This window comes from Nylanderia fulva, unplaced genomic scaffold, assembly GCF_048542155.1.
Source record: "Nylanderia fulva isolate GAGA-0341 unplaced genomic scaffold, ASM4854215v1 Scaffold5, whole genome shotgun sequence".
Classification (NCBI taxonomy): Eukaryota; Metazoa; Arthropoda; class Insecta; order Hymenoptera; family Formicidae; genus Nylanderia; species Nylanderia fulva.
Window position 1 is genome coordinate 331,649 of NW_028190587.1, and position 23,863 is coordinate 355,511.

General features: G+C 33.4%; 1 protein-coding gene across 3 annotated transcripts in view; it reads left to right on the forward strand.

Annotated features, from left to right (window-relative positions):
- The window catches only part of if (integrin subunit alpha inflated), an 86,439-nt gene that overhangs the window by 32,366 nt on the left and 30,210 nt on the right, over window positions 1-23,863 (forward strand). For 2 of the 3 annotated variants that reach the window (XM_029317315.2, XM_029317316.2), the window contains exon 5: window positions 11,007-11,172. In XM_029317315.2, the coding sequence (XP_029173148.2) occupies window positions 11,007-11,172 (166 nt within the window). Of the gene's footprint in view, window positions 1-11,006; window positions 11,173-19,115; window positions 20,306-23,863 lie in introns of those variants that run through there. The other variant, XM_085487023.1, reaches the window with a different exon arrangement.

Sequence of the window (23,863 nt, forward strand, 5' to 3'; positions counted from 1 at the left end):
TCCAGCCAAAAAGAAAAAAAAAGAATGAGATTCATAAAGGTCTGATAAAATCCCTGATTTATGAGAGTGATTAGCTTGTTCGTCCATTAGAAAAAATTACAGTCGACGAGTGTCTTCTTTTACGACCGGAGATGCGTGCGTGAGTCGCATATGCGATATCGTATACAGAGACTTCAATGCGCCTATCTACGGTGTTAAAACAATGTGTCGATACGTTGCATTATATTCCTGTCACGCTTGGTTGACGGTTGCGGGCTTTGAGTTCAGTGCCTTTCGAAAATCAGACACGAGTTTGAGCATATAAATTTGTGTCTAACTTAACACGACCTTGTAATGAAAGATTTGCTATGATTCGCGTCATAATACACTTAAATTATTTATATATCATTATATTATAAATTTGATCACAATAAATCTATCGATTGTTGAAAAACATATTATTAAATCAAACCATTTAGTATAACAAATCAAAACGTAATCTTTTTTGTTTTTAATATAAATAATATTATCATTAAAAAATCGCGGTATTTTATTGAAATGTTTGAGAACTTGTTTATATGGAAAATTAAAATAAGATCAAAAATTTACGAATTTATGAACAATTATAAAAATCAAGATTATGCGTACTTTTGTGCAAGATGATTTTCAACAATGACTGATGTAATTTTCCTAAAGAATGATTTACATTTAAATTGACTATCGTGATTACAGTGCTACCATATAAACGTCGCATTTCGAGATATACACATCTACATATGATTACATGCACATAAGTGTCTCTTCTCGCGCTTTTCATCACCTCTTTTATTGCTAAATGGACAAAGATTGAACTCTGAGGGCGATTGTCACTTTCGAATAGGAACTCGTTAATGCTCTTTGTCGGACGACGTTGGCGAATAATAGCTCATTTCGATGTTTAGCAGCGAATTTCACGCGTTCGGTCATCGATCGACTCACCACCGGCGAGTGCCTTTGCTTGCCATTAATCGCCTCCCCAGGACAAAAAGATCGCGCACGAAAGGTGAACGAAGGCGCCGTCGGTGCTGGAGGGTGTCTTAAATTGTATGCAACAACATTTTATCACCTTATACGAAGTCACGGACGGTCTAGACCCTGTCTAAATCTTAAAGCTTCAAATGACTTATTATAATACCATATCGAGTGAAGAGGAATATATACGTCAAATCTAATAAATCCAACTTTCATTTCATATATAATTAGGATTCATATTTTTTACTCTGGTAAACTAGGGCCCGTAAAATAAACCAACGCCTCTGGCATTATATACTTGCGACTCCTCGTGCGTCAGTATGCGATTTAACGATCTTGCGGTTACGAGGGCGGCATCGAAAGGTCGCTTCCTGGTTGCCCTTTCAAGTTCCTCTACGTACAACGTAGAGATAATTTGTAGGTCGGAATGTTGGATCTTATTCTTGGTCATCGTAGAAGTTGGCGAGAGCGCAATATTCGCGCGGATGTAGAGATCGGTCTGCTCTCTTCTTTTTCTCGAGGCGGACCTTTCACCAACTATGAGGCATTCCTCCTTTTCGCGCATCCTCGATGCAGATGTACATCGTCCTTTTTTTACCGCAATCCAATTCAACGGCACTTCTTAATCTGTTTTTTTTCATCGCATCCCTCATCTCTCTCTTTCTCTCGCGATCTGCCGACATTTCAAAGATGCGGCCCTCGATTGCTAACAGATGTTTCGGACCTTTCTCCGGCGTACTCTCTTTCTCTCTATCTAAATAAAGCGAAGGTGCAGTTTGCTATTATTCGATGCAAGATGTATAGACGATGCACTTTCCACCGAATAAACTACTCCGTCATCCTCGATTTAACTGATTCATATAAGTATCGTAGCAGCTGAAGTTAATCGAACCATTGTGAAATGATTTATTTGTTATTCTTTCAAAATTTCCTCGTGATATTAAAAATGATTATTTTCTCTTGAAAATATTATAAGTTTCAAAGCTAATAAAAACATTTCTTATATAAATGTGGAGAATATTAATAATCAATTTATTTATAATCAATTCTTCACGGTTCACGAATTTTAGATTCGTCTTGTTGTCATACCGTAAATTTTGCTATATTAACATGACGTTTGATTCCGATTAAATCTGCAAGGAGAGGATTCGGTGAACAATACAGAGAGAAAGAGAGAGAAGAGACCCGAGACGAAGAGCGGAACTCCCTTGGAAGTAAAAAAAAAAAAAAAAAAAATATTCGACCGGGTGAAGAGAGGCAGAAACGAAGGAACAATCGGCAACAATAAAATATAGTCGAGGTAGAACGATAAAGTCACGATGTTGTTGTCCCCTTTGGGGCAAGTCGCTTTCGCTTTCGTCCTCCTTGTCGTCGTCGACGTCGGCAAAAGCGCATCGATTAAAAGTTAAGCCAAGTCGCTATCAAAGCAGAGGACAATCGCGACCCCGGCGACCCAGCCTGAAAGCAGAGCCTTGTACGAAATCCTCGTCTCCTTTCGCCGTTCTTCTGTGAACCCCCTGTGTAGCTGTCCCTCCCTTTCCACCCCCTTTCCTCCTCCTCTTCGGGACCTCTTCGTTGCCCTTTTCTTTTTGCTCTTCGTCTTTTGCCGGTCCGAGTTCGCCGCGCGTCTCCCGTAACCATTTTCTGCCACTTCATCCTCGAACTTCTCCCGTTCTTTATTCTCGATGCTTCACCCCTTTTTGGGAATTGGCGCGGGATCTTTCTTAAACGCGCGCACGAGGCGCTGGATGAGATGCTTGTTTGTCGGCGTTTGTGAGAATGGACATACCATCGTGTCGGATGGGACCGACAGGATAATGTTCGAGAAATTCTCGCGAGAGATACCGCGAGACGTTGTTGATCATCCTGTCTTCGTACGTGCCGATCTCTTTCGGGGATTTTGTCGTTCGGCGCCTTCTATGTCCGGCGCATCGCGATAAAGGAAGCATGAATGATTGGGAAAAAGATATAGGGAAATTTTATAGATAGATTGAATCGATTATAGAGCTCTTGTAAATCGTAGATGTTACTCGATGGTTTCTTAATCATAAATCACAGGATCTCGGTCTATCTATTTTGTCAATCTATTTGCAATTTTAATTTATCGCGCGATATATTTTAATGCGAAGAAGTATTAAAAACAGATTGTTTGATTTAAATCAGGATATGTCACTGAGTTTAGATTTTTATGTGAAACGTATAAAGTGAAGTTTATTAATAATTCAAAGGCCGGGAAATATTTCTGTTCGTAATAATAAAAATGTGACAGATGTGCGAAATTGATTTCTTCACAAGATCGAGAATCAGGACCCACGGAAATTACATTAGTTTCAATCCCCGGTCTCTTCGGGAGGTTCGCTCGAGTCAGAAATAAATTTCGATGATTTCTTGTTCGCGAATCAACGCCTCTCATCCGCCTCCCGATGAGAACGAACGAGAGGGAGGAGTTGAAGCGGCATGAGGATAATCCAGCGAACGGACAATACGCATTCCGGTCCTGTGTTTTGTCGGCGGGACAAATTGCGATGCCCGTTAAACGCTTACTTTTTGCCTGCAGCGGCCTTTCATGCCCTCCGGAGACTCATATGGGTGATGCACTTTGTCGTCCGAGCGACGTCGCTTTACGTGAAAACGCTTCTGACAGTCGGAAAAATTCGAGATACTTTGTTCGAAAAATATTTTAAATTGAAAAAAAGGATTGTGTAATTATGTAATATTAAATTTTTAATGTCATATAAGTGTATTGAAATAAAAAGGAACGATATAAAATGTCAAAAATGATTACAAATATTAAGAAAAATTATTGTACAATCTGGAATACAGCTGACTTATTTTGATAATGTGTAATCTGATCGAATTGAATTTAATAAATCAATATTTTATAGGCGGAAAGTCATAAAATTTTCTTCGACTTGTATATTTTCGAATTTTTTGAAATAGACGAATCTTGGGTGAACAATCCCAGTCGCCTGGCTACGATTTCGCGACTGGATTACACTGCAACCGTATGATGTATAAATAATGTTGTGACTCACACTGACCACGCGAGGTGACTCAACTTCGAAATTAAGGCGACGTGCTCGCGCAAACCACCTCCGTCTTTCTAGACTCCACCTTCATCACGTAAATATCTCTCCGTACGTCGCTACTCTGTTATCCTGTCGCTCGCGAGAATCGTTCTCTCGACAAAAAGGAGTTGAAAGCAGGTGAAAGATGTTCTTACGGGAGCCGAGCAAATTCAAGGCGAACTCATTCGTTTCCGGATAATTTATATCGCCGCACTCCCACATAAAAGTGATACCCGCTTTTCCACATTTTTATCTTTTGTTAGTAATCATTTTTTCATGGAGCGTAAAATATACAATACTTATTGTTAGATAATTTATTTTAGCAACACCATCGCAAAAATTAGATTATAACTGGAATAACTTTGCGATACAATAGAATACATTTTTAAAATCAAGTTAGAATCAAATTTTAAAATCAAGAAGATTACGATATTAATTAATACGATAGTAATTAATTTTCTAATAATAATATTGTTGTTTTAAATGATAGCAATGTAATAATACGAAAACAAATTAAGGGTTAAATTATTGATCCGATGATTTTAATATTTTAACTTGAAATATATTTATTCGCAATAGAAATTTGCAATAATTAAGCCGTATTTTGCACGAATAAATTTTGCTTAATTGCATATATAGAAGGTTTAATTTCGACATCAATTCGTCAAAATGTCCATGAGTCAACGTTTTTTCCTCGCGACGCATTACCATAAAACGACAATTCCGCCGATAATCTTTAGTTCGTGTTTCTCATTAATCTGAAATAAATCAAATATCTCGGAGTTTTATTGGGGATTACAGAGGGTGAGTAATATGTGATGTTTTATGACCAGTCGTTCGGACCATTTCACCCGAATAAAATCGGTTTTTACCCGTTGTTATGTTTTTATGTGCCGCACTTTCGACGTATTTTATTGTTCACTGAGTTCCGGAAGTTATATTCCTAGTATGGTCATCTCAGATCTTACGTGACGAATATTCTACAACTCAAGCGAAAGAAATACATGACGTAAAATGTCGTATTTTTGCGACAAATTTTATTACAAATGGAAAATTATGAAATGAAAAATATCTATATTATTTATCTAAATATAAAATAATGCATTGCAATATTTTAGGCTAATTTTATAATATATTTCGCAAAATATGTATTTATCTGTTCTTTTAAATGTACGATACGTACGAATATAAGATATCTGAAAATTCTTTTTTCAACACATCATCATAGAGATTTTATCAGCTCGTTCTTATCGAGTCTGATCCTGAAAAAATACATTATTCGTAAGTCACAGAATATGCCCTTTCTATAGAATTTTAAATGAACTGTCAACAGCGGTTGAAAACACCGTCCGATCTATTCGAGCGAACGAGTTACGTACATTCGACCCAAGATGACCTCATTCAAATCCTCAAAATAACTTTTGCCTCCATCGGGACGTACTGCTGAAACGATATCCGCGTCAAACCCTCTTTTCTTCTTCAAATTTATCGATCGACCGCAGATAAAATTAGTGGCGCATATCGGCGCATCAGCATAAAAAAGTGTTATAATTTGTAAATACATCATGATTCCTTTTTTTCACATGCTTGCATTCTAATATATAAAACTTATTCAGTCTTATAAAATGATATAAGCGTTAAAAAGAAATCACATAATTTTTTATCAATTTTGGCATTTATTTATACAGTTGCCTTTAACTTTAAAAGATACCGAAATTGATTAAAAATGCTGATTTACAGAGATTCGAAAATTCCTAGAGAGTTGTTATCTGATTAATCGATGATTATCTGATGTAATCTTCTTGAAGATAGGGAAAGCTATTGCTTACGTTACGCGAGTCTGAAAATAAATCCGTGTCTTCTCATCGCAAAGTTGAATCTGGTAGTGCTATCTTTACGGTTCTGTCAAACTTTACGACCGAGCGATTCAAGGCAGTCCTGCGCATTTTATCCTTAGCTATGTTCGACCTTTATTGTTCGAAACGTGTAACGCACGTGTGCGCGCAGGAAACTGCTATGAGAAGTTGCTACGGTCTAAGTGCACTCTGATAAGTATTAGAGCTTGCTTGGCCAAGCGAAACGGTGTTACAAATTACAACCATATTCTGCTATTTTGCACGCGTTATCCGTAATGCATTTATCTTGTAAGGAGAATAAAATCTCCGGCAAATAATTGAAGAAACTGAAAAAAAAAAAAATTCTAATCAAGACGACACAAGCGTTTGAGAAAGAGGTCTAAAAGATATTTAAAAATTTGTCAGACTTTCTCTTCTTGATAAATTCCCTTAAATATTTCTCGCACTTTTGCGCTGCTTGACCGAAGAAAAGATCAAGTGGCCAGGGAGCTCGTTCGCTTTAACGGCCTGTTTAAGGGCGCTTCGTGCATGGATCGACGAAGAAAAAGCCGTGGCGCCGTTTCGGTTCTTGCGCGTTGCACTCGGTGAAAGACGATGAAGCAAGAGAGCCGGGACCGAATGAAGACATTAAAAGTACCGTGTCATTAGCCATCTTTAAAACTCCTCTCGAGTGGTCCCTCTTAATGAGAAGAGTAGAGATCGTGCGCGTGCAATCTACGAAAAGAAAAGCGAGCGAGCCGAGGCGGAACGCGCGGCACAGACTGACATTATTATTCCCATCCTCTTACAATTAGACGCACGTTACTTTGACTGCGCGCCGGTCGGAGCGTCGGGCAATTTCATCGCTCTGAGCTTCCTGCCCGAAAGCGCCTCGCACGCTCTCACACACACACATATATATATATATATATATATATATATATATATACCGTATCATTACTTCCTTTTAAATCCTTCCGCGCTCTTTAATGAAGCGCGAATCGCGAGCCGGCCACACCTTCGAAATTTACCCTACGTATATTCCTCCGATCATCATCGCGCATTTTCATTGTCTGATACACGAATATTATATCGCCTTTAATTATTCGCAGGATTTCTTTGTAACCTTCGCGTCACGCACCATTGCATCGTCTCTTGGGAACAACTTGATTAAATGCGCCTTCAATTTTTCTTGCGATATATTTTCTATCGTAAAATATTTGCAAGTTATATAAAATTTGATATTTATATAGAAAGTATTTTTCACGTATGTAAAAAGTGATTTAATTGCATTATAAAATATATTAAGAAAAAAATAGGCATTACGGAGAGAAAGAGAGAAAATATTTTAATGATTTTTTTATCATTTTTATATATTTTTACAACTTGATTAAATGCGCCTTTAATTTTTCTTGCGATATATTTTTTATCGTAAAATATTTGCAAGTTATATAAAATTTGATATTTATATAGAAAGTATTTTTCACGTATGTAAAAAGTGATTTAATTGCATTATAAAATATATTAAGAAAAAAATAGGCATTACGCAGAGAAAGAGTGAAAATATTTTAATGATTTTTTGATCATTTTTATACATTTCGAATGAAATGTACTGTGTGATTTGATAACGAAGATAATTTCTCCTATTTTCAGTTATGTATTTAATCATTACCCTAAATACACCGTCGCGTTTCACGGAACTAATTGTCGGCTATTAGTATAGTGTTTGTTCACGGAGATTTGGTTGCGCAAAAGTGACGAGGTCGAGCCCAGTAGTCAAAGGCGCGTCTTCAGAGTGGCATCCAGATTCTGTCCTCTCTAATGAACCGGGAATTACTTATGTTTATCGCGAAGCACGCAATTTCGCGTCTTCTCGAAACGCATTCTTCAGATCGAAGCTGCGAGATCTAAGCTGCATTCTGTGTCATCTACACGAATGATAAAGAATTTATTGCGTTTTCTAGCGATCTATTATTACGAGCTATTTTTAATCACACCTGCATAAAGGAAGACTTCAGGATCGCTAATGGCGCGTGTTTTAGTCAGTATACCGATGTATCGATTGAATGTCAAAGGCGGGATTTCTGGTGTTTCTCACATCGTTAGAATCATTTTTAAATCATGTTTGAGTATATTTTAATATATATAAAAAATTTGTTTAGTGAATCTAGCGTATATAAAAAAAATGGTCAAGATAAAAGAAATTTTACAAAATTCTGAAAAAGATAAAAATTAAATAAATGAAAATGAAGTAACATATAGAGAATATAAGTGGAAGAGAAATCTCATTTTATTTGTACGAAATAAAAATTCCTTAAAATATATGCTTTGTAGAAAAAAAGATATCAATTTTGTCGGCAGATCAAACCTATCAAAGACCCGTATCGACGAGCTGCCACAAACGATTTCGGCGTTCACAAACGGACAAATCGCGCGTACTGGAGCGAACTCGATTGAGCTAAACTGGCGCAATAGATAAATTGCGGCACTTTGGCGTATCTTCTTTTTTTTCGCGTCCTTCATCTTCGCTGATCGGCGTTCGTCGATATAAGCAACGAACCGACAGCGTGACGATCGTTACATTCAATCAGCCTGCGGTTTGTCGGCGTTTTATCTCAAAAAGTCCGCGCGCTGCTCCGAGGCGGGAACAAAAACTCTCGTAGGACAATCAGTTCGAGTACCTTTTTGCGGAGAGTTTGTCGACGAATTTGAAATACATGTCAATAATGACGCGGTCTTTAAATATACAGTTACGTCCCCGATTTCTTGTAATTACTTCGTCTGAAACAAGACGAGGAGCTCGTCATTAAGAGCGACTCTTTCGGAGGATAATCTCGCCTACCGCGGATCCATCATCGGCCTGATTACGTTTTTCAACAGGGGGACAACTTCAATCAAACCAGAAGAGTCCTTTTGTATTAAGGCTGGGGCACGGCATCCCCAAGAGGGATACATATAATGACGCGCCATATAGTAACACGCCTTAATTGACTCGCAATTAATAATGCATGCTTGCGTGTGTTGCATCGTGTTCGCACGAAAGTCGCGTCCATATAATCTCCATCTCCTAAAGAGACTCGGCATTCGTTCACGCGATCCTCTTGCATGCCAAATCAGCGTGCGTTTAGTTAAGCCTCATTTACACAGAACAGCCTTGAGAAGCGTTTAAAATGTTGGCCACTGAAATCAATTATGTAATCATACGAGAAGCTATTTCTGAAGCTGCATAATATCTTTACATCATTTTGAAATTGATTTAAATTAGTCTCGCTCCTGTATCTTATTAGAATCACGTGTGAGGTAAAAAAATAGTGATATTCTTTTTGACACGCTATAATGTATCGTGATAAAATGCAGTGTTATGCAACTTACATTACACTTTGCTGCACTTATTGCTAGCCTTGAAAATCGTTTAGTGAATCGTACGTGAGTACAACGCGGTTCTTTATCTTCCCGATGAATCTACACAGTGGCGAGAATATGATTGCTGGCCACGCCATGATTTCATCAACAAATTAACGATGATGTGCAATGTGTACCGCGATAAATTGTCGGGACAGGTCGCTCGAGAGATTTACGATGGAGAACCTGAGACATCGGACATAAATACCGTCCGTTATATGCTCGCGCATACGTTACATCGCGTTATTAAGGTCATCAGCTGCTTCTGGTTGCTTGGTCAAGTACAGATGATTGACATAATACGTGAGAGAAACTCACGATTGTATAGGTCCGTCTAACCAAATTATATTTCTACGTACTTCCTCTGATAAATTTGTCGACACGTCACGAACAATAAGATTTTATTTGAAATTTTATTGAGTATTCTTTCGGAATTATCATACATTTAGTTTCAATGATACCATAATCAATGATAACAGAAAATCAAAAGATAAAAGATAGATATTTTAATCTAAGTTGCGTCAATCATTTTTTTAATAAAATTTAAAGGGTTTTTTTTAAACAGACTTTATTTTAAGATTGAGTTTAATTTTATATTTAATATATATTTCATAGATTTAAATTTTTTAAACTTTAATTTTAAAAATGTTTAACATTGAAAATAAAGAGCTAATAAACAATCTGAATTTATAGCAACTGTTGGAATCTTTCATTAATTCTTAGCGTCAAATCAAATAAGATGTTTGTAACTAAAAAAAAGCATTCGATATAAAAGAGCCTGTAAGTACAAAAAATCGTAGACACGTTTGCAAGATCATTCGTGCATTACTGGAATAGAGTCAAATTACAGCTTGTCTGCGTAACGCGTACTTATGAGAAAATGCCCAAGGCATTTGATTTTAATATTAATAGTACCTGCCTGCGATAATCAAATGCCTATAGCAATGCATGATGTTTAGCAGTAGCAAAAATTATGTAGCAGAAAGGAGTTTTTCCTTCCAAGAAATCATCAAAGCTGTGCAAGCCGCACGTACGTAAATACGTCTGAGTATCTCGCAGAAAGCACGTGTACTTCTAAACGCGGCAGTGATTCGTAAGGATTGCGTAATGCGCTTTCCGGGGTTACTAAACATGTCCGAGGCCTGTATTTTTACCGTGTATTTTCTCGTTAATGAGTCATAAGACGGGACAGCAATGCAAGCAATATTTTCTTAATTATAAGAAATAAAAATCCAATTGACACAATATCCATTTATGATTTATCGTAATCTCTTTTATGATTCTTTAAAAGGGAGAATTATAAATCTCTCTTGTCGTAATAAAATAATAAAATGTATAAAATATATGAATAAGATTTCATTTTTAGACATTTATATCATTATTTCCTTTTGATGGAGTTTAACGTTAAATAAAAGGAAATATGAGAGATTAGATAAATAGTTTATTTAATTTATTAAATATTTAGTTTATTAAATATTTAATTTTGATAAAAAAAGAAAAAACCAACAAACTTCTCAAGGACGTTTAGGATCCCTTTAAATATGCTTTTCAGTTTATCATATACGTTGTTTTTTTCTTCCTGCGGAACAACTGACGACAATTAATTGGTACACATTTTAATTGCAATCAAAACGAATGTTAGACACTACAAACAAAATCGCAAAAAGTAACCACGAGATAATAGCCATGCAATCTCGTTTTATGTTTACAGGCATGCGCGCCTAGATACGTCTGGTTCTCTTTGTTGCTGCCAAAGTCTGATTCCAATGACAAGAGTAAAGAATCCACGGTGGGCAACAGAAGAGAACCGGTGGGCACGTGCTGGGTCGTCGCTAATAACTTCAATGAATCTGAGGAATACGCTCCATGTCGCACGAGTGAGTTTTTATTCAATCTTTTTTATCAAAAAGTCACGCATTTCTTCATAAACATTGATATTTTTGACGAATTAACAAAAATTGACATCAAATTTTATTTACTCAATCAAATTTTTTTAAATTCACCAAAAGTATCAATTCACTTTATACAGTATTCAATATTAAGTATTTTGGAGAATGCCAAATTTTTAAATTACATTAAAAGAGACAGTCTATTAAACGGAATATGAGGAAAATAAATTAGGAAATAGAAACTTGATAATTTACTCGTGTCGCAACGAAAATATTATACATACATGTTATTTTAGTATCTGTGGTCCAGAGAAAGTGACTTCTATCGCGTCTGTCCCCTTGAATCGTTAACAAAACGTTCCCTGAAGACTTCCGTTCTTAACGAAAGCGACTTCGCGGTAGAGTAAACAAAGCACGAGCGAATGTTTAATTTCCACTCTCGCAGTCCTCTCCGTCGTCGGTATCGAACTCTCGAGGGTGGTATACGATTTATAGCGCGCGCGCCGCGTCCTCCTCCGAGAATATATATAGCTCCGGTTTATAAAAAAAAAAAAGGAAACATCTTCAGAGATTTTTGTATGCTCCTGGTTCTCAGCGACAAGTGTTATAAACAGTTGTAAACAGGCGCTTTCAAAGATACAAAGCAGAACCAAATGCATCCTTTAGAAAGTAGCTTTTCCCATGTCTATGGAGGTAAATTCTTCTCATCCTCTTTTTGCCGAGGACCACACGAGGACGAATTTTCTCTATGGGAAAACAAGGATGCAACCAACATATGGCTGTCTCGAAGTACAGCAGCCATAAATACGCCAAGTAACAGGATATTTCCTGCCGACCACATAGATGTCTTCGTGTTAATGACAAAGGACATGTCGACTTTCAGTGTCACTTCACTCGTTTCATACTGATTTGTGAATATATTAATATATCGGGTCTACTTAGCTATGACTTTCGATATTTACATTGGAAAATAGCAAAATTTTTCGAAATTGCAATCATATTTGATAACTTTAGATTACGTTAGAAACAATTATTTGACCATAAAAGAAAACAGATTTCGATCAAGCATAATTTCTATTTATGTTTTGATATACTCGCAATAATTTTTTTTAAATATCATTCGCAGATTATTAAAACAAATTGAACAGTTTAGAAAAAAAACTTTCTTTCTGCGTAACACATTTACTCTTCTATATGTGTATAATTATTCCCTATGTTTATTTTATCTACTCTTCGCGATAATGATATTATGGTATTTTCTGATAATATTTAGAAAGAACATATTTAACTTTTTATCTCTCGCGGTTATTAATGTGCGTCAACGCTATAAATATTTTATGAAAAGGTTTTACTGATAATCAGTGCCCTATGAATCCTTCATCTTCTTTTGCAAAGATCATCGAGTAATTTTTTCTCTATATAAACGAAATTGTTTGATATTTTTTCCTAAATTTTTATCATCTAACATGTATATGAGAGAGAATTAATTTTGATAAGAAAATTATTTTTTGAAAATATTTTAAATGTTAATAACGAGAATATAAAAATGGAAAGTTACTGCAACTAGCTGTTTTCAAATTATTGAGAAAAATAAAATATAATAAGAAGCAAACACAATATATGAAAAACTAGGAAGAGTTGTTAAAAAAATAATATTATATAGGTATATGTATATATAATGATTTGTTAAAAGTTATTTATTTAAATTTATTCGATCAATGTATGATTTATTCTTTTAATTCTTAATTAAAAAGATAAAATGTATAATGATAGAACCCTAACAAAAATTTCGTTGCATTGAGGTATCAAAATGTCACATTCTAGCTGCTCTCCAAATAAATTTTATGAAAATTTATCATGAAACGCAAACGCAAAATCTTCACAAAGTGCGGAAGCGAACGCGCAGCCTCGATGTGAGCTCATCGCCCAGAAATTCCGCGACGATCGCGCAATTAAACAATTAGAAGTCAAGTCGGATGAACGAACTGCTTTTCCCAAGAATCGTAGAATCTTTTTAGCGAGGCGTTAATAGATCTTACTCAGAATTTATAACGTAATGTTGACATTAGGATTTTGCCTTATCATACATCGGTCGAATTAAATCGTTCATTGTTGCTCATTGCTAAAATTAAATTTTTTTCGCGTGCGTTTGGTCGTCTATATCAAATTATACATATATACATATTTCTTAAAAATTCTTTATATTTAACAATATAAGAAAAAATTATTAGATTTACTTTTATATATTATATTATATGACAATTAATCAATTAAATATAACATTATTTTTTGAAATATATAAACATTATATTCTAAAAAGAAAACTTATACATTTTTTGTTAATATTATGCATAATTTAAACGTCGAGATATACTTATTTTTCAGTTTTTTATTATTTCCTATGTTTTGTCCGATCTGTATATGTGCATATATGTAATTTTGATAAGTTAAAGAGAATATGTGCGCTTGTTAGCAGAATACACACATAACATAGTATATCTCAAATAATCTTCAAAAAATGCAATTACCCGGAAGTCGATTTGAATGTCACACCATATAGAGTTTGATTAGACTTTATGAGACTAAAACAATGATTTGATTGTTTTTGAACTCGTAGCATTCTAACTAATATAAATGCATCATAATTTTTTAGGGAATACAATATTTCTCTATTTATTATATAATAACACATCAAAAAAAGTATTATGTAAAATGGTGAATATATTAATGTTTGTTATGCTTTTTATCATAATTGTTATATTTATATAATTTTCTATTGAAAATATATTGTGTGATATACGTATTATTATTTAACGCTTTCGAAGCAAATAAAGACATATTATGACGCAAGTAAAGATGTTTAAATACAAGAAAAAAAACATTTTTCACGTATGTGCAACTAAAAGGAAGAAAACAACGGAGATTTACAGTAAGTGCATTTCTCGATGAAAGACGCCTACTAGCTCAAGTGGCTGGGAAGTATTAAAAGAAAGATAATAATTGGAAGGCGCCTCTCGGACTAACTTGGCATCGTTGTAACAAGGCCAATTAGTACTTGATCCTCCTTGAATTACGATCGAGCTACCGATCTCCAGAAGCAACATTCTCCTTTTTTCATTATTGTTTTATTAGAATAGTTTTTCAGACACGTAATTGTGTATCGTGCATATTTTATTTTGTACAAAACCGTGTCAATCAAGTGTTTGAAAAGATTTTTCGCTTGAAAATTTACAGGAATAAGAATAAATCTTTAATGTCATGCAGCAATGATTAATCTTATGGCTATTGATTATATTGCAAAATATAAAGAATTATAATTATATACAATGTGAGATTGAACGATCTAATTGATGTAGGAATGAATATGAGAGGATATATTTTTACTGTAAATGCGGCCACTTTATTTCGAAATAAAACAAGTGACCCGATAATGCATATTGAGGATACGTAATCGGCCACCGACGCACGCATACACGCACGTGGAATAAGAATTACAGTAGTTCCATTCATTCCCCGTAACTCGATTAAGGGTCGGTCATACAACTCGGGCTCGTCTCCTGCAATGTTCTGATTTCTTTATTAGACTCTTCAAAATCATTCGTGACCGAGATCACATTCCCAATTAAAAAAATCTTTTAGTGTTTTCTTCATTTACGCTGCCAGATACGACAAATCAGCTTCAAATCATCGTTTAAGTAAAAAAGGGCAAAAGAGTATAAGTTTTTATTTTAAATTTCTTCATGATAAATATATATCCGAAGCTCATCAAAATTAGAAAGGGACAATCGCGTGCGAGAGCGATTTTCCTTGTTAGATAATAGAAAAAGTTTTTCTCTTCCACTTATCGTTGGTGTCGACTCGAGTTTAAGAGCGCAGAATGGTCTCTTACCGACGAGAATAGCATCCTTGCAAAGCGCGAAGAGGAGACGGATTATAAATAGATCGACCATCGACGATATCGTGGCCGAACTCATTCGTTGTTACTCCACGGATGATACCATTATTATATATCAACTATATTTATTCGTTGATAAATAATTATTCTTCACGCTTAACATCTATCGTCATATTTAAAAATTAGCCAATTATTTGTAGTATTCTCTCTTATTGATTTTTAATAAGATTTATTTTACCGATATTTAAAGGCAATTTCTAAATTTTAGAAAAAATAGGGATTAAATAAAAAATTTGCCGAATTATATCTCGTCTTATATCTGATACCATTATTAATTATAATAATTATATTTATTCGTCGCTAAATAATTTTTCGCGCTAAACATCCATCATCATACTTATAAAAATTAGCCAATTATTTGTGGTATTCTCTCTTATTGATTTTTAATAGAATTTATTTTACTGGTATTTAAAGGCAGTTTCTAAATCTTAGAAAAAAATAGGGATTAAATAAAAAATTTGCCGAATTATCTTTCGTCTTATATCTGGTTTTTCGTTGCGCGAAGCAACCGGATCAACGAAGACGACCGGATTGATGTAATTGCGTGACTGACAGCTCGTCTAAAGTGAACGATCGGCTGTCAAGGGGCCCCTGGGCCCCGTTGCTGTCGCGCTCATAACGTACATATGTATGTATGTACGTGCTCGTATATAGAAGAAGGCCGGGTCCTACGACGAGCCACCGGATATTCTCACATACTCGCGCGCATTTTCTTGCGAGCGCAGTGCTGCAGTTCGTTGCAGCAGCCGCGTCGGAATGGCACTGACCCTGTCGGTCGACTTCTGTCGGCTGTGGCCCGATAATTTGCTACTTGCAGATAACATTGACGGCTAATTACAGGATTGACGTGTCAACGGCTGCCTTCCGTAATATCTTATGCGTTTCTTCGTTTTGCAATTTTTTTTATCATAAAGTTGATTTAATTATAAAACTTGTAAAAAAATTAATTAGAAAATATAAGCGTAATTTGTGGTTTTTTGGGGCTTTAAGTAATTCTCTCTTGTACTTAATTATTCGTTATCTCTGTAATGATATTTTTTATTAGATCGAAAGTTTTTGAAACTAGCATTAATTTATATGCATTATGCACAGTTATGCGAGATTAATGGCATCGATTATATCGTTATGACTGCATCTAACAATTAGCCGCAATTTCTGCGAATATAATTTCATTACTTCAACATAAAATATCGTATAGTAGAAGAAGTTTCACGGGATTTCCCTAAAGTCAGTAAACAGTAAAACAGTTTTATGTAACACTAATTTTATATATAAACTTATTATGTCAACCGAGCGCGTAACTAACAATAAGGCTTCTAGGAAACATCTCACAATGGAAGAGAAACTTCAAATTTTGGAGAAATTTAAAATACGTGAATTAGTGAATAAAGGAATGAGCGTGAAAAGAAATTATGTAATAATCTGAAGAATTCGAAGAAGAGGAACTTTAAGTATTGCAGAAACATTCGTACTTTTGTATATAAAGTTTGCATTATTATTATTATTATGTCCACTTATACAAGTCGTGCATACATTTTTATGTAGTTAAGAAAATAATAATGCGAATACTTATTTAGTCAGCTCTTTTAATTTTTAAAGCCACAATCTCCACTTGATTCCTCTCGACCAATAGAGCCAAACGCGATGTTATTGCGACAATTATGAAGAAAAGAACATTTGAAAAGGAATTTGAATCCTATGGTTGGGATCTCAAAAATTCCCCCTGTTCCTTCTCTTAACATCCCCTGTAAATTTTTGAGATCCCAACCATAGGATTCAAATTCCTTTTCAAATGTTCTTTCCTTCATAATTGTCGCAATAACATCGCGTTTGGCTCTATTGGTCGAGAGGAATCAAGTGGAGATTGTGGCTTTAAGAAAATAAGTTACATTTCTCATAATTTATATATTCGTTGATAAACTTAGATAGTGTTCAAAAAAGACTATGGTTTTTCAAAACATTTAAATCATAATCGCGACTGACAATGAACTGTATTTACTCGGTGATGTTTTTCGTCATAGTTTTGCACGTTAGGAGGAACGCGATGTGCCTGAGAGTTTTACAGTTTCCTAAAATATATTTACACGAGAAGAGCAACTAATAAAACCAAGATTCAAGGGATAACACAAAATCACGGAAATTCAAGGTGCTTATTTTTTTTATTATGTATTAATCTTTTTTTCGTTGAATTATTTATATTTTAAATGGGTATGTTTGTTACTGGAATTTTTCTGTCATCATTATGTATATCTGTGTACGTACATTTTGAACTAATTTGGATACAAGTAATATAAATTATAATTTATATTATAAAATTAATTTATATTATAATTTATATTATATAATGAATAAAACCAGTAGATTTATATATAAATAACAAAAAAGATCATTCGGAATTAAATTTATCTCGTAGTAATCAACAAATTTTTATTTTTTTCTATTAAAAGTATTATTTCACTAAATTAACACTAATTTTTATGTTCATAAAAATTTATTTAGCTCGTGTGTGTGTGGAGTTCGATAACTTTATTTGTCATTTTATATATCATGTTATTGTAAATAATGGACAATAATGTCTTAGTAGATGTCACTGTATGAAAACAAACGTCGGGGATGCGAAATATATTTCTTCGAGTCAGCGCATGACTTTGAACCAGTGTTACCATTTGCGTTCGTTCGGAAGGTTCTTCTGAAAAGCAACTTAGTCGTAATTTTTGCGAATATAATTTTAGTGTTTCAAAATCGCATATTGTATAGTAAGAGAAGTTTCACGGGATTTCTCTAAAGTCAGTAAACAGTAAAACAGTTTTGTGTAAAAATAATTTTATATATAAACTCATTATGTCAACCAAGCGCGTAACTAACAATAAAGCTTCTAAGAAACTTCTCACAATGGAAGAGAAACTTCAAATTTTGGAGAAATTTGATGGTGGCATTTCAGTGAAAAACATTGCCACTTGTTTTAATCTACCTTATATTACTGTATATCAGATAGTGAAGAAAAGTGATAAAATACGCGAATCAATGAATAAAGGAATGAGCATGAAAAGCAAGTTTATAATATCTAAATCAAAATTTAAAGAATTGGACAAACAATTACATGAATGGTGTAAAGAGAATGTACCGGGAAATGTAATTGACTACCAGCAATATAAAAAGCTTACTAAGGAAGCATATAAAATCGCAAAAGGAGTTGAGAAATCACCAAACGATATGCATAGTTTTATTCGAGATTTTAGAAAACGTTACGACATTAAAGTAAAGTCTAAAAGTTCTCTTTCAATTTTGAATGAAAAATTGCATAAATGGTATGAAGAGCGGAAAGCATCAGGAAACACAATTGACTCGAAGCAACTTCGTAAGGCAGCATGTGACTTCGCAAAAGATGTTGGTGAACCGTCAAATATGAAGGACTTTTTGTATAGATTTAAAAAACGTCACGGATTTGAACTATGTAGCTACAAAAGTAAGAAGATTTTGCAAAATTCTTTTCAAAGAGATGATGAGGCCGATCAGTCTATAATGCTGAACAATTTGTTCAAAAATTCAGACAGCGATTAGAGCAGGAAAATATTAGTAAAGATAACATTTATGTTATGGTCCAAGCAGACGTTATATTTCATACTCTTCTTCAAACCTTGCTAGCATATACAGACAAGAAAAAAATTGCAATACAAAGTAACGTTAAAGATTTGAAGAAGGTAATTTTAACTGTTATATTGTGTGCAAATGTTACTGATAGTAACTGTTTCCAATTATTTCCTTTTCCGACTGTAATTAATGAGTATGAAAAGCAAAGTGTATTAGAATATTGCAAGAGTAGATTGCTCGTCGCTCATGAACTACAAGAAAATGCAGAAAATCTCGATGAAATATCGGAAGATTTTGCACTTTGGTATAATAGTATATTTAAGATTGATGTGAAAGAATATCAGAAAAAAAATAATATAGCTGGCAAATAATTTTTACTTGTAGATAATTGCAAACAATACATCTCGGATAAGATTACTCAAAATGACGATTTTGAAATAGTGTTCTTTCCGATAAACTTATTACAATTGTGTTCAGAAATTATTGAGAAGATGAACCAAAATTGTTGTAATTACTTGATAGAACATATACAGAATGATTCTTCTGGATCTGAAGGTATCGACCAGTTTTATAATATAAAGTTGTGTAATAAGATAGTTCGTAAATCATGGGCAGTCGCTTCGAAAGAAATGGAAAAATTATGGAGATTTTTAGACAATATCGGCAATCACGAGAAGATATTTCAACACTCACATTAGCTTCTGTTACTTCACCAGTTAATTAAGTCTACAGGAAAAGTCATCGTTCCTGACAAAAAACCATTACTTATTCTTTGCACAGACGGCGACAGAAAAGAACATCACCAACAAAGAGAAACTATTAAAGAGACTTAAAACAATAATAAAAACAGAAAGGGAAGACACTCAGAAATATCTCTTGACAATTTAGAATAGATAGTTTATAATAGTTGAAAAAGATTTTATATAAAAGACTTTAAATGAAATATTAAACAAAATACTTAGTTCTAATGGAAAAAATAAAAAAGAGGAACTTCAAGTATTGCAAAAACATTCGTACTTTTGTATATAAAGTTCGCATTATTAATATTATTATTATTATTGTTACGATGTTTACTTATGCAAGACGTGCATACAATTTTATGTAGCTAGAAGAAATTGTTATATTACCCGTAATTTATATATTCGCTAGTAAACTTTTTGGTATGGAATGTTTAAAACAAAAAAAAATTCTCAAAACTTTTAAATCATTTTATCGAATCGGTATTTACACAGAACAGTGATTGTGTGAATTGAGAATTATGTTTTTTATTATAATTATACGTAATGAGGAATGCAGTACCTAAGAGTTTCAAAATTTCTGGAATGCTTAAAAATTATATTTGAAGAAATTTAAATTCTCTGCTCGGAGGTACAACTGATGAAATCAAATATAAATATAAATTGAGAGTGTCAAACAGGCAATAAGAGCCAAATCGCGGATGACAGTGCGTTATCCCAACAAAACTAAATTTTTTCGTTAGGATTAAAACCTGTGCACAAGGCACTAAATTTTACTTGGACACGGCCAAGTTTGATGAAATCAAACTTCAGAGGATGGCATGCAAAAAAATTCGAGGTGCTTACTTCTTTTTTTATTCTATATTAGATATGTGTTTTTTGTAGGATATCATTGTGTGTATATATTTAAAGTGAATATTTGTACTATATTTTCTTTTATTATGTGTATCTGTATGTGTACATGTATATATTTATGCATATAAATAGATCAGTTCAGTGATACTCGTTTTTTAATTGTCAGTAGATCTAAATAGTTGCTGATTAATTTAAGTATACTAATTTCATTTGACGTTATTTTACTTTTTTATTCTATCATTGAATTCGAGTTTTTTTTAAATGTTGAAGCAAAAATAATGTATATAATTACTTTATAAATAATACATAACCTTTGATTTAAAATTAAAATATATAACGAGTAATGTATTTATTGTTATTAAAATATATTCGAGCAAGCTATAAAAATTTTAGCTGATTTTCGTAGAAAAGTATAATAATAAGTAAATGCATTTATTATATAATTATATTCTATTAGTTTTCATAATATTGATATCACGAAACAGCAAAGTTAAAAATTGGAACTTTAGATTTCTTTATTAGTATCTGTATCTGTTTCTTCATCCTCTTTCTAATCATTTTTATTGATGAAATATATTACCAACCGATTAAAGGTTTCCCAAATAAATATGATACATTAATACATTTTACAAGGCCGTCTATGTGCCCGTGAAGTATTGACAATGCGGCATCTATCAGTTTTCTTATCTAGATTTTGCGGCTTGACATCTAAGGCAATATCGATCGACATTATCTCGCTATGTATATCTTCTCTTTTAACTTGTCTCGTTACTCCACTTTTTCACTCGTTTCTGCGGTTGTTTTGTTTGTTATTCTCCTGAAGAAAATATTTTCTCAAATTTTCTTAAAGAGCTAGCTAATCGAAGAGAGAAGTTTATGTTCATTTATCCGCTCGTAAAAGATATGATTTTAGAATGAGATGTTTCGTTCATAAACCGAAAGATCTCGCGATCTTTCTACGCGAGTCAGCGATTCTCAGCTTTTGGCGATAGGTGTTAGGTACATAAATCTGCAGACGTATACATATGTTAGATAAATCATTAATTTTTTAAGCCGCTTTGTCAACATCGATTAGGTTTACTTATATTTTTTATTCTTTTCTAATCAAATTAAAAAATTAACATTGTAAATGGATGCTACTAAAAGGCGTTAAAATAATAGAAGAGCGATTATTTTGTTGTTATCATGAATGTTTTTCGTACTATACCGCTTAAAAATTTTACATATTAGTATATTTATTCTGCGTCTTGGATAAATCATTTAATCAGACTACGATATTAATTTGTGATCAGAGCCTGCATTAATTTGCAAACTTTCTGTTTGTATCATAATAATACTTATTTAGGTACATTTAAGTATTTATATGTGTACGACTAACTATAGTGAAGAATTTTTCTTTTTACTGTAATATTAATGATTGGTGCAATTTTTATTGACGTGAAATACGCTATATTTCCACGTTTGTTTCTGTGCCCTTTTGAAAACAAAGTTGGATTAATTATAATGTAACTATAACAAAAGAAATAGAATTAGATCTAAACATTTAAAAATTTTATTTGGAATCAAAGTTATATTTTCTAGCAATCAATAAAGTTTTATTTTTTTGCATAATAAAAATTATTTTATTAAATTAATTTCAATTTATATGTTAATAAAAATTCATTTAGCTCGTGTATGTGTGAGGTTCGATAACTTTATTTGTCATTTAATATATCATGTTTTTGTAAATAATGGACAATAATGTCTTAATAAATGTCACTGTATGAAAACAAACATCGGAGAAGCGAAATATATTTCTGTAAGTCGACGTATGACTTTGAACCAGTGTTTCCATTTCCGTTCGTTCGGAACGTTCTTCTGAAAAGCAACTTAGTCGTAATTTTTGCGAATATAATTTCAGTGTTTCAAAATCGCATATCGTATAGTAAAAGAAGTTTCACGGGATTTCTCTAAAGTCAGTAAACAGTAAAACAGTTTTGTGTAAAAGTAATTTTATATATAAACTCATCATGTCAACTAAGCGCGTAATTAACAATAAGGCTTCTGGGAAACTTCTCACAATTGAAGAGAAACTTCAAATTTTGGAGAAATTTGATCGTGGCATTTTAAGGAAAAACATTGCCACTCGTCATAATATTCCTTACAGAACTGTATGTAGAATAGTGAACCAAAGTGATAAAATACGCGAATCAGCGAATAAAGGAATGAGCATGAAAAGAAACCACGTAATATCTCAAGCAAATTTTAAATATTATGAATTGGACAAACAATTACATGAATGGTGTAAAGAGAATGTACCGGGAAACGTAATTGACAAGGAGCAATGCAAAAAGCTTTTTCAGAAAGCACATAAAATCGCAAGAAGGGTTGGGGAATTACCAAGCAATATGGCAAATTTCATTCGAAATTTTAAAAAACGTTACGATATTAAAGTAAAGTATCAAAATTCTGTTCCAATCTTGGACGAAAAATTGTATGAATGGTATGAAGAGCGGAAAGCATCAGGAAACACAACTGACTCGAAGCAACTTCGTAAGGCAGCATGTGACTTCGCAAAAGATGTTGGTGAACCGTCAAATATGAAGGACTTTTTGTATAGATTTAAAAAACGTCACGGAATTGAACTACCTAGCTACAAAAGTAAGAAGATTTCGCAAAATTCTTTTCAAAGAGATGATGAGGCCGATCAGTCTAATGCTGAACAATTTGTTGAAAAATTCAGACAGCGATTAGAGCAGGAAAATATTAGTAAAGATAACATTTATGTTATGGTCCAAGCAGACGTTATATTTCATACTCTTCTTCAAACCTTGCTAGCATATACAGACAAGAAAAAAATCGCAATACAAAGTAACGTTAAAGATTTGAAGAACGTAATTTTAACTGTTATATTGTGTGCAAATGTTACTGATAGTAACTGTTTCCAATTATTTCCTTTTCCGACTGTAATTAATGAGCATGAAAAGCAAAGTGTATTAGAATATTGCAAGAGCAGATTGCTGGTCGCTCATGAACTACAAGAAAATGCAGAAAATCTCGATGAAATATCGGAAGATTTTGCACTTTGGTATAATAGTATATTTAAGATTGATGTGAAAGAATATCAGAAAAAAAATAATATAGTTGGCAAAGTATTTTTACTTGTAGATGATTGCAAACAATACATCTCGGATAAGATTACTCAAAATGACGATTTTGAAATAGTGTTCTTTCCGATAAACTTATTACAATTGTGTTCAGAAATTATTGAGAAGATGAACCAAAATTGTTGTAATTACTTGATAGAACATGTACAAAATATTTCTGGATCTGAAGGTATCGACAAGTATTATAATACGCGTTTGTGTAATTACATACTTTGTAAAGCATGGGCAGACATCGCGCCGGAAGAAATGAAAAAATTATGGAGATTTTTAAGACAAGATCGGGAAGATATTTCAACACTCACATTAGCTTCATGACTTCACAAAAGTTAATTAAGTCTACAGGAAAAGTCATCGTTTCTGACGAAAAATCGCTTACTTATTTCTTGCGCAGAAGA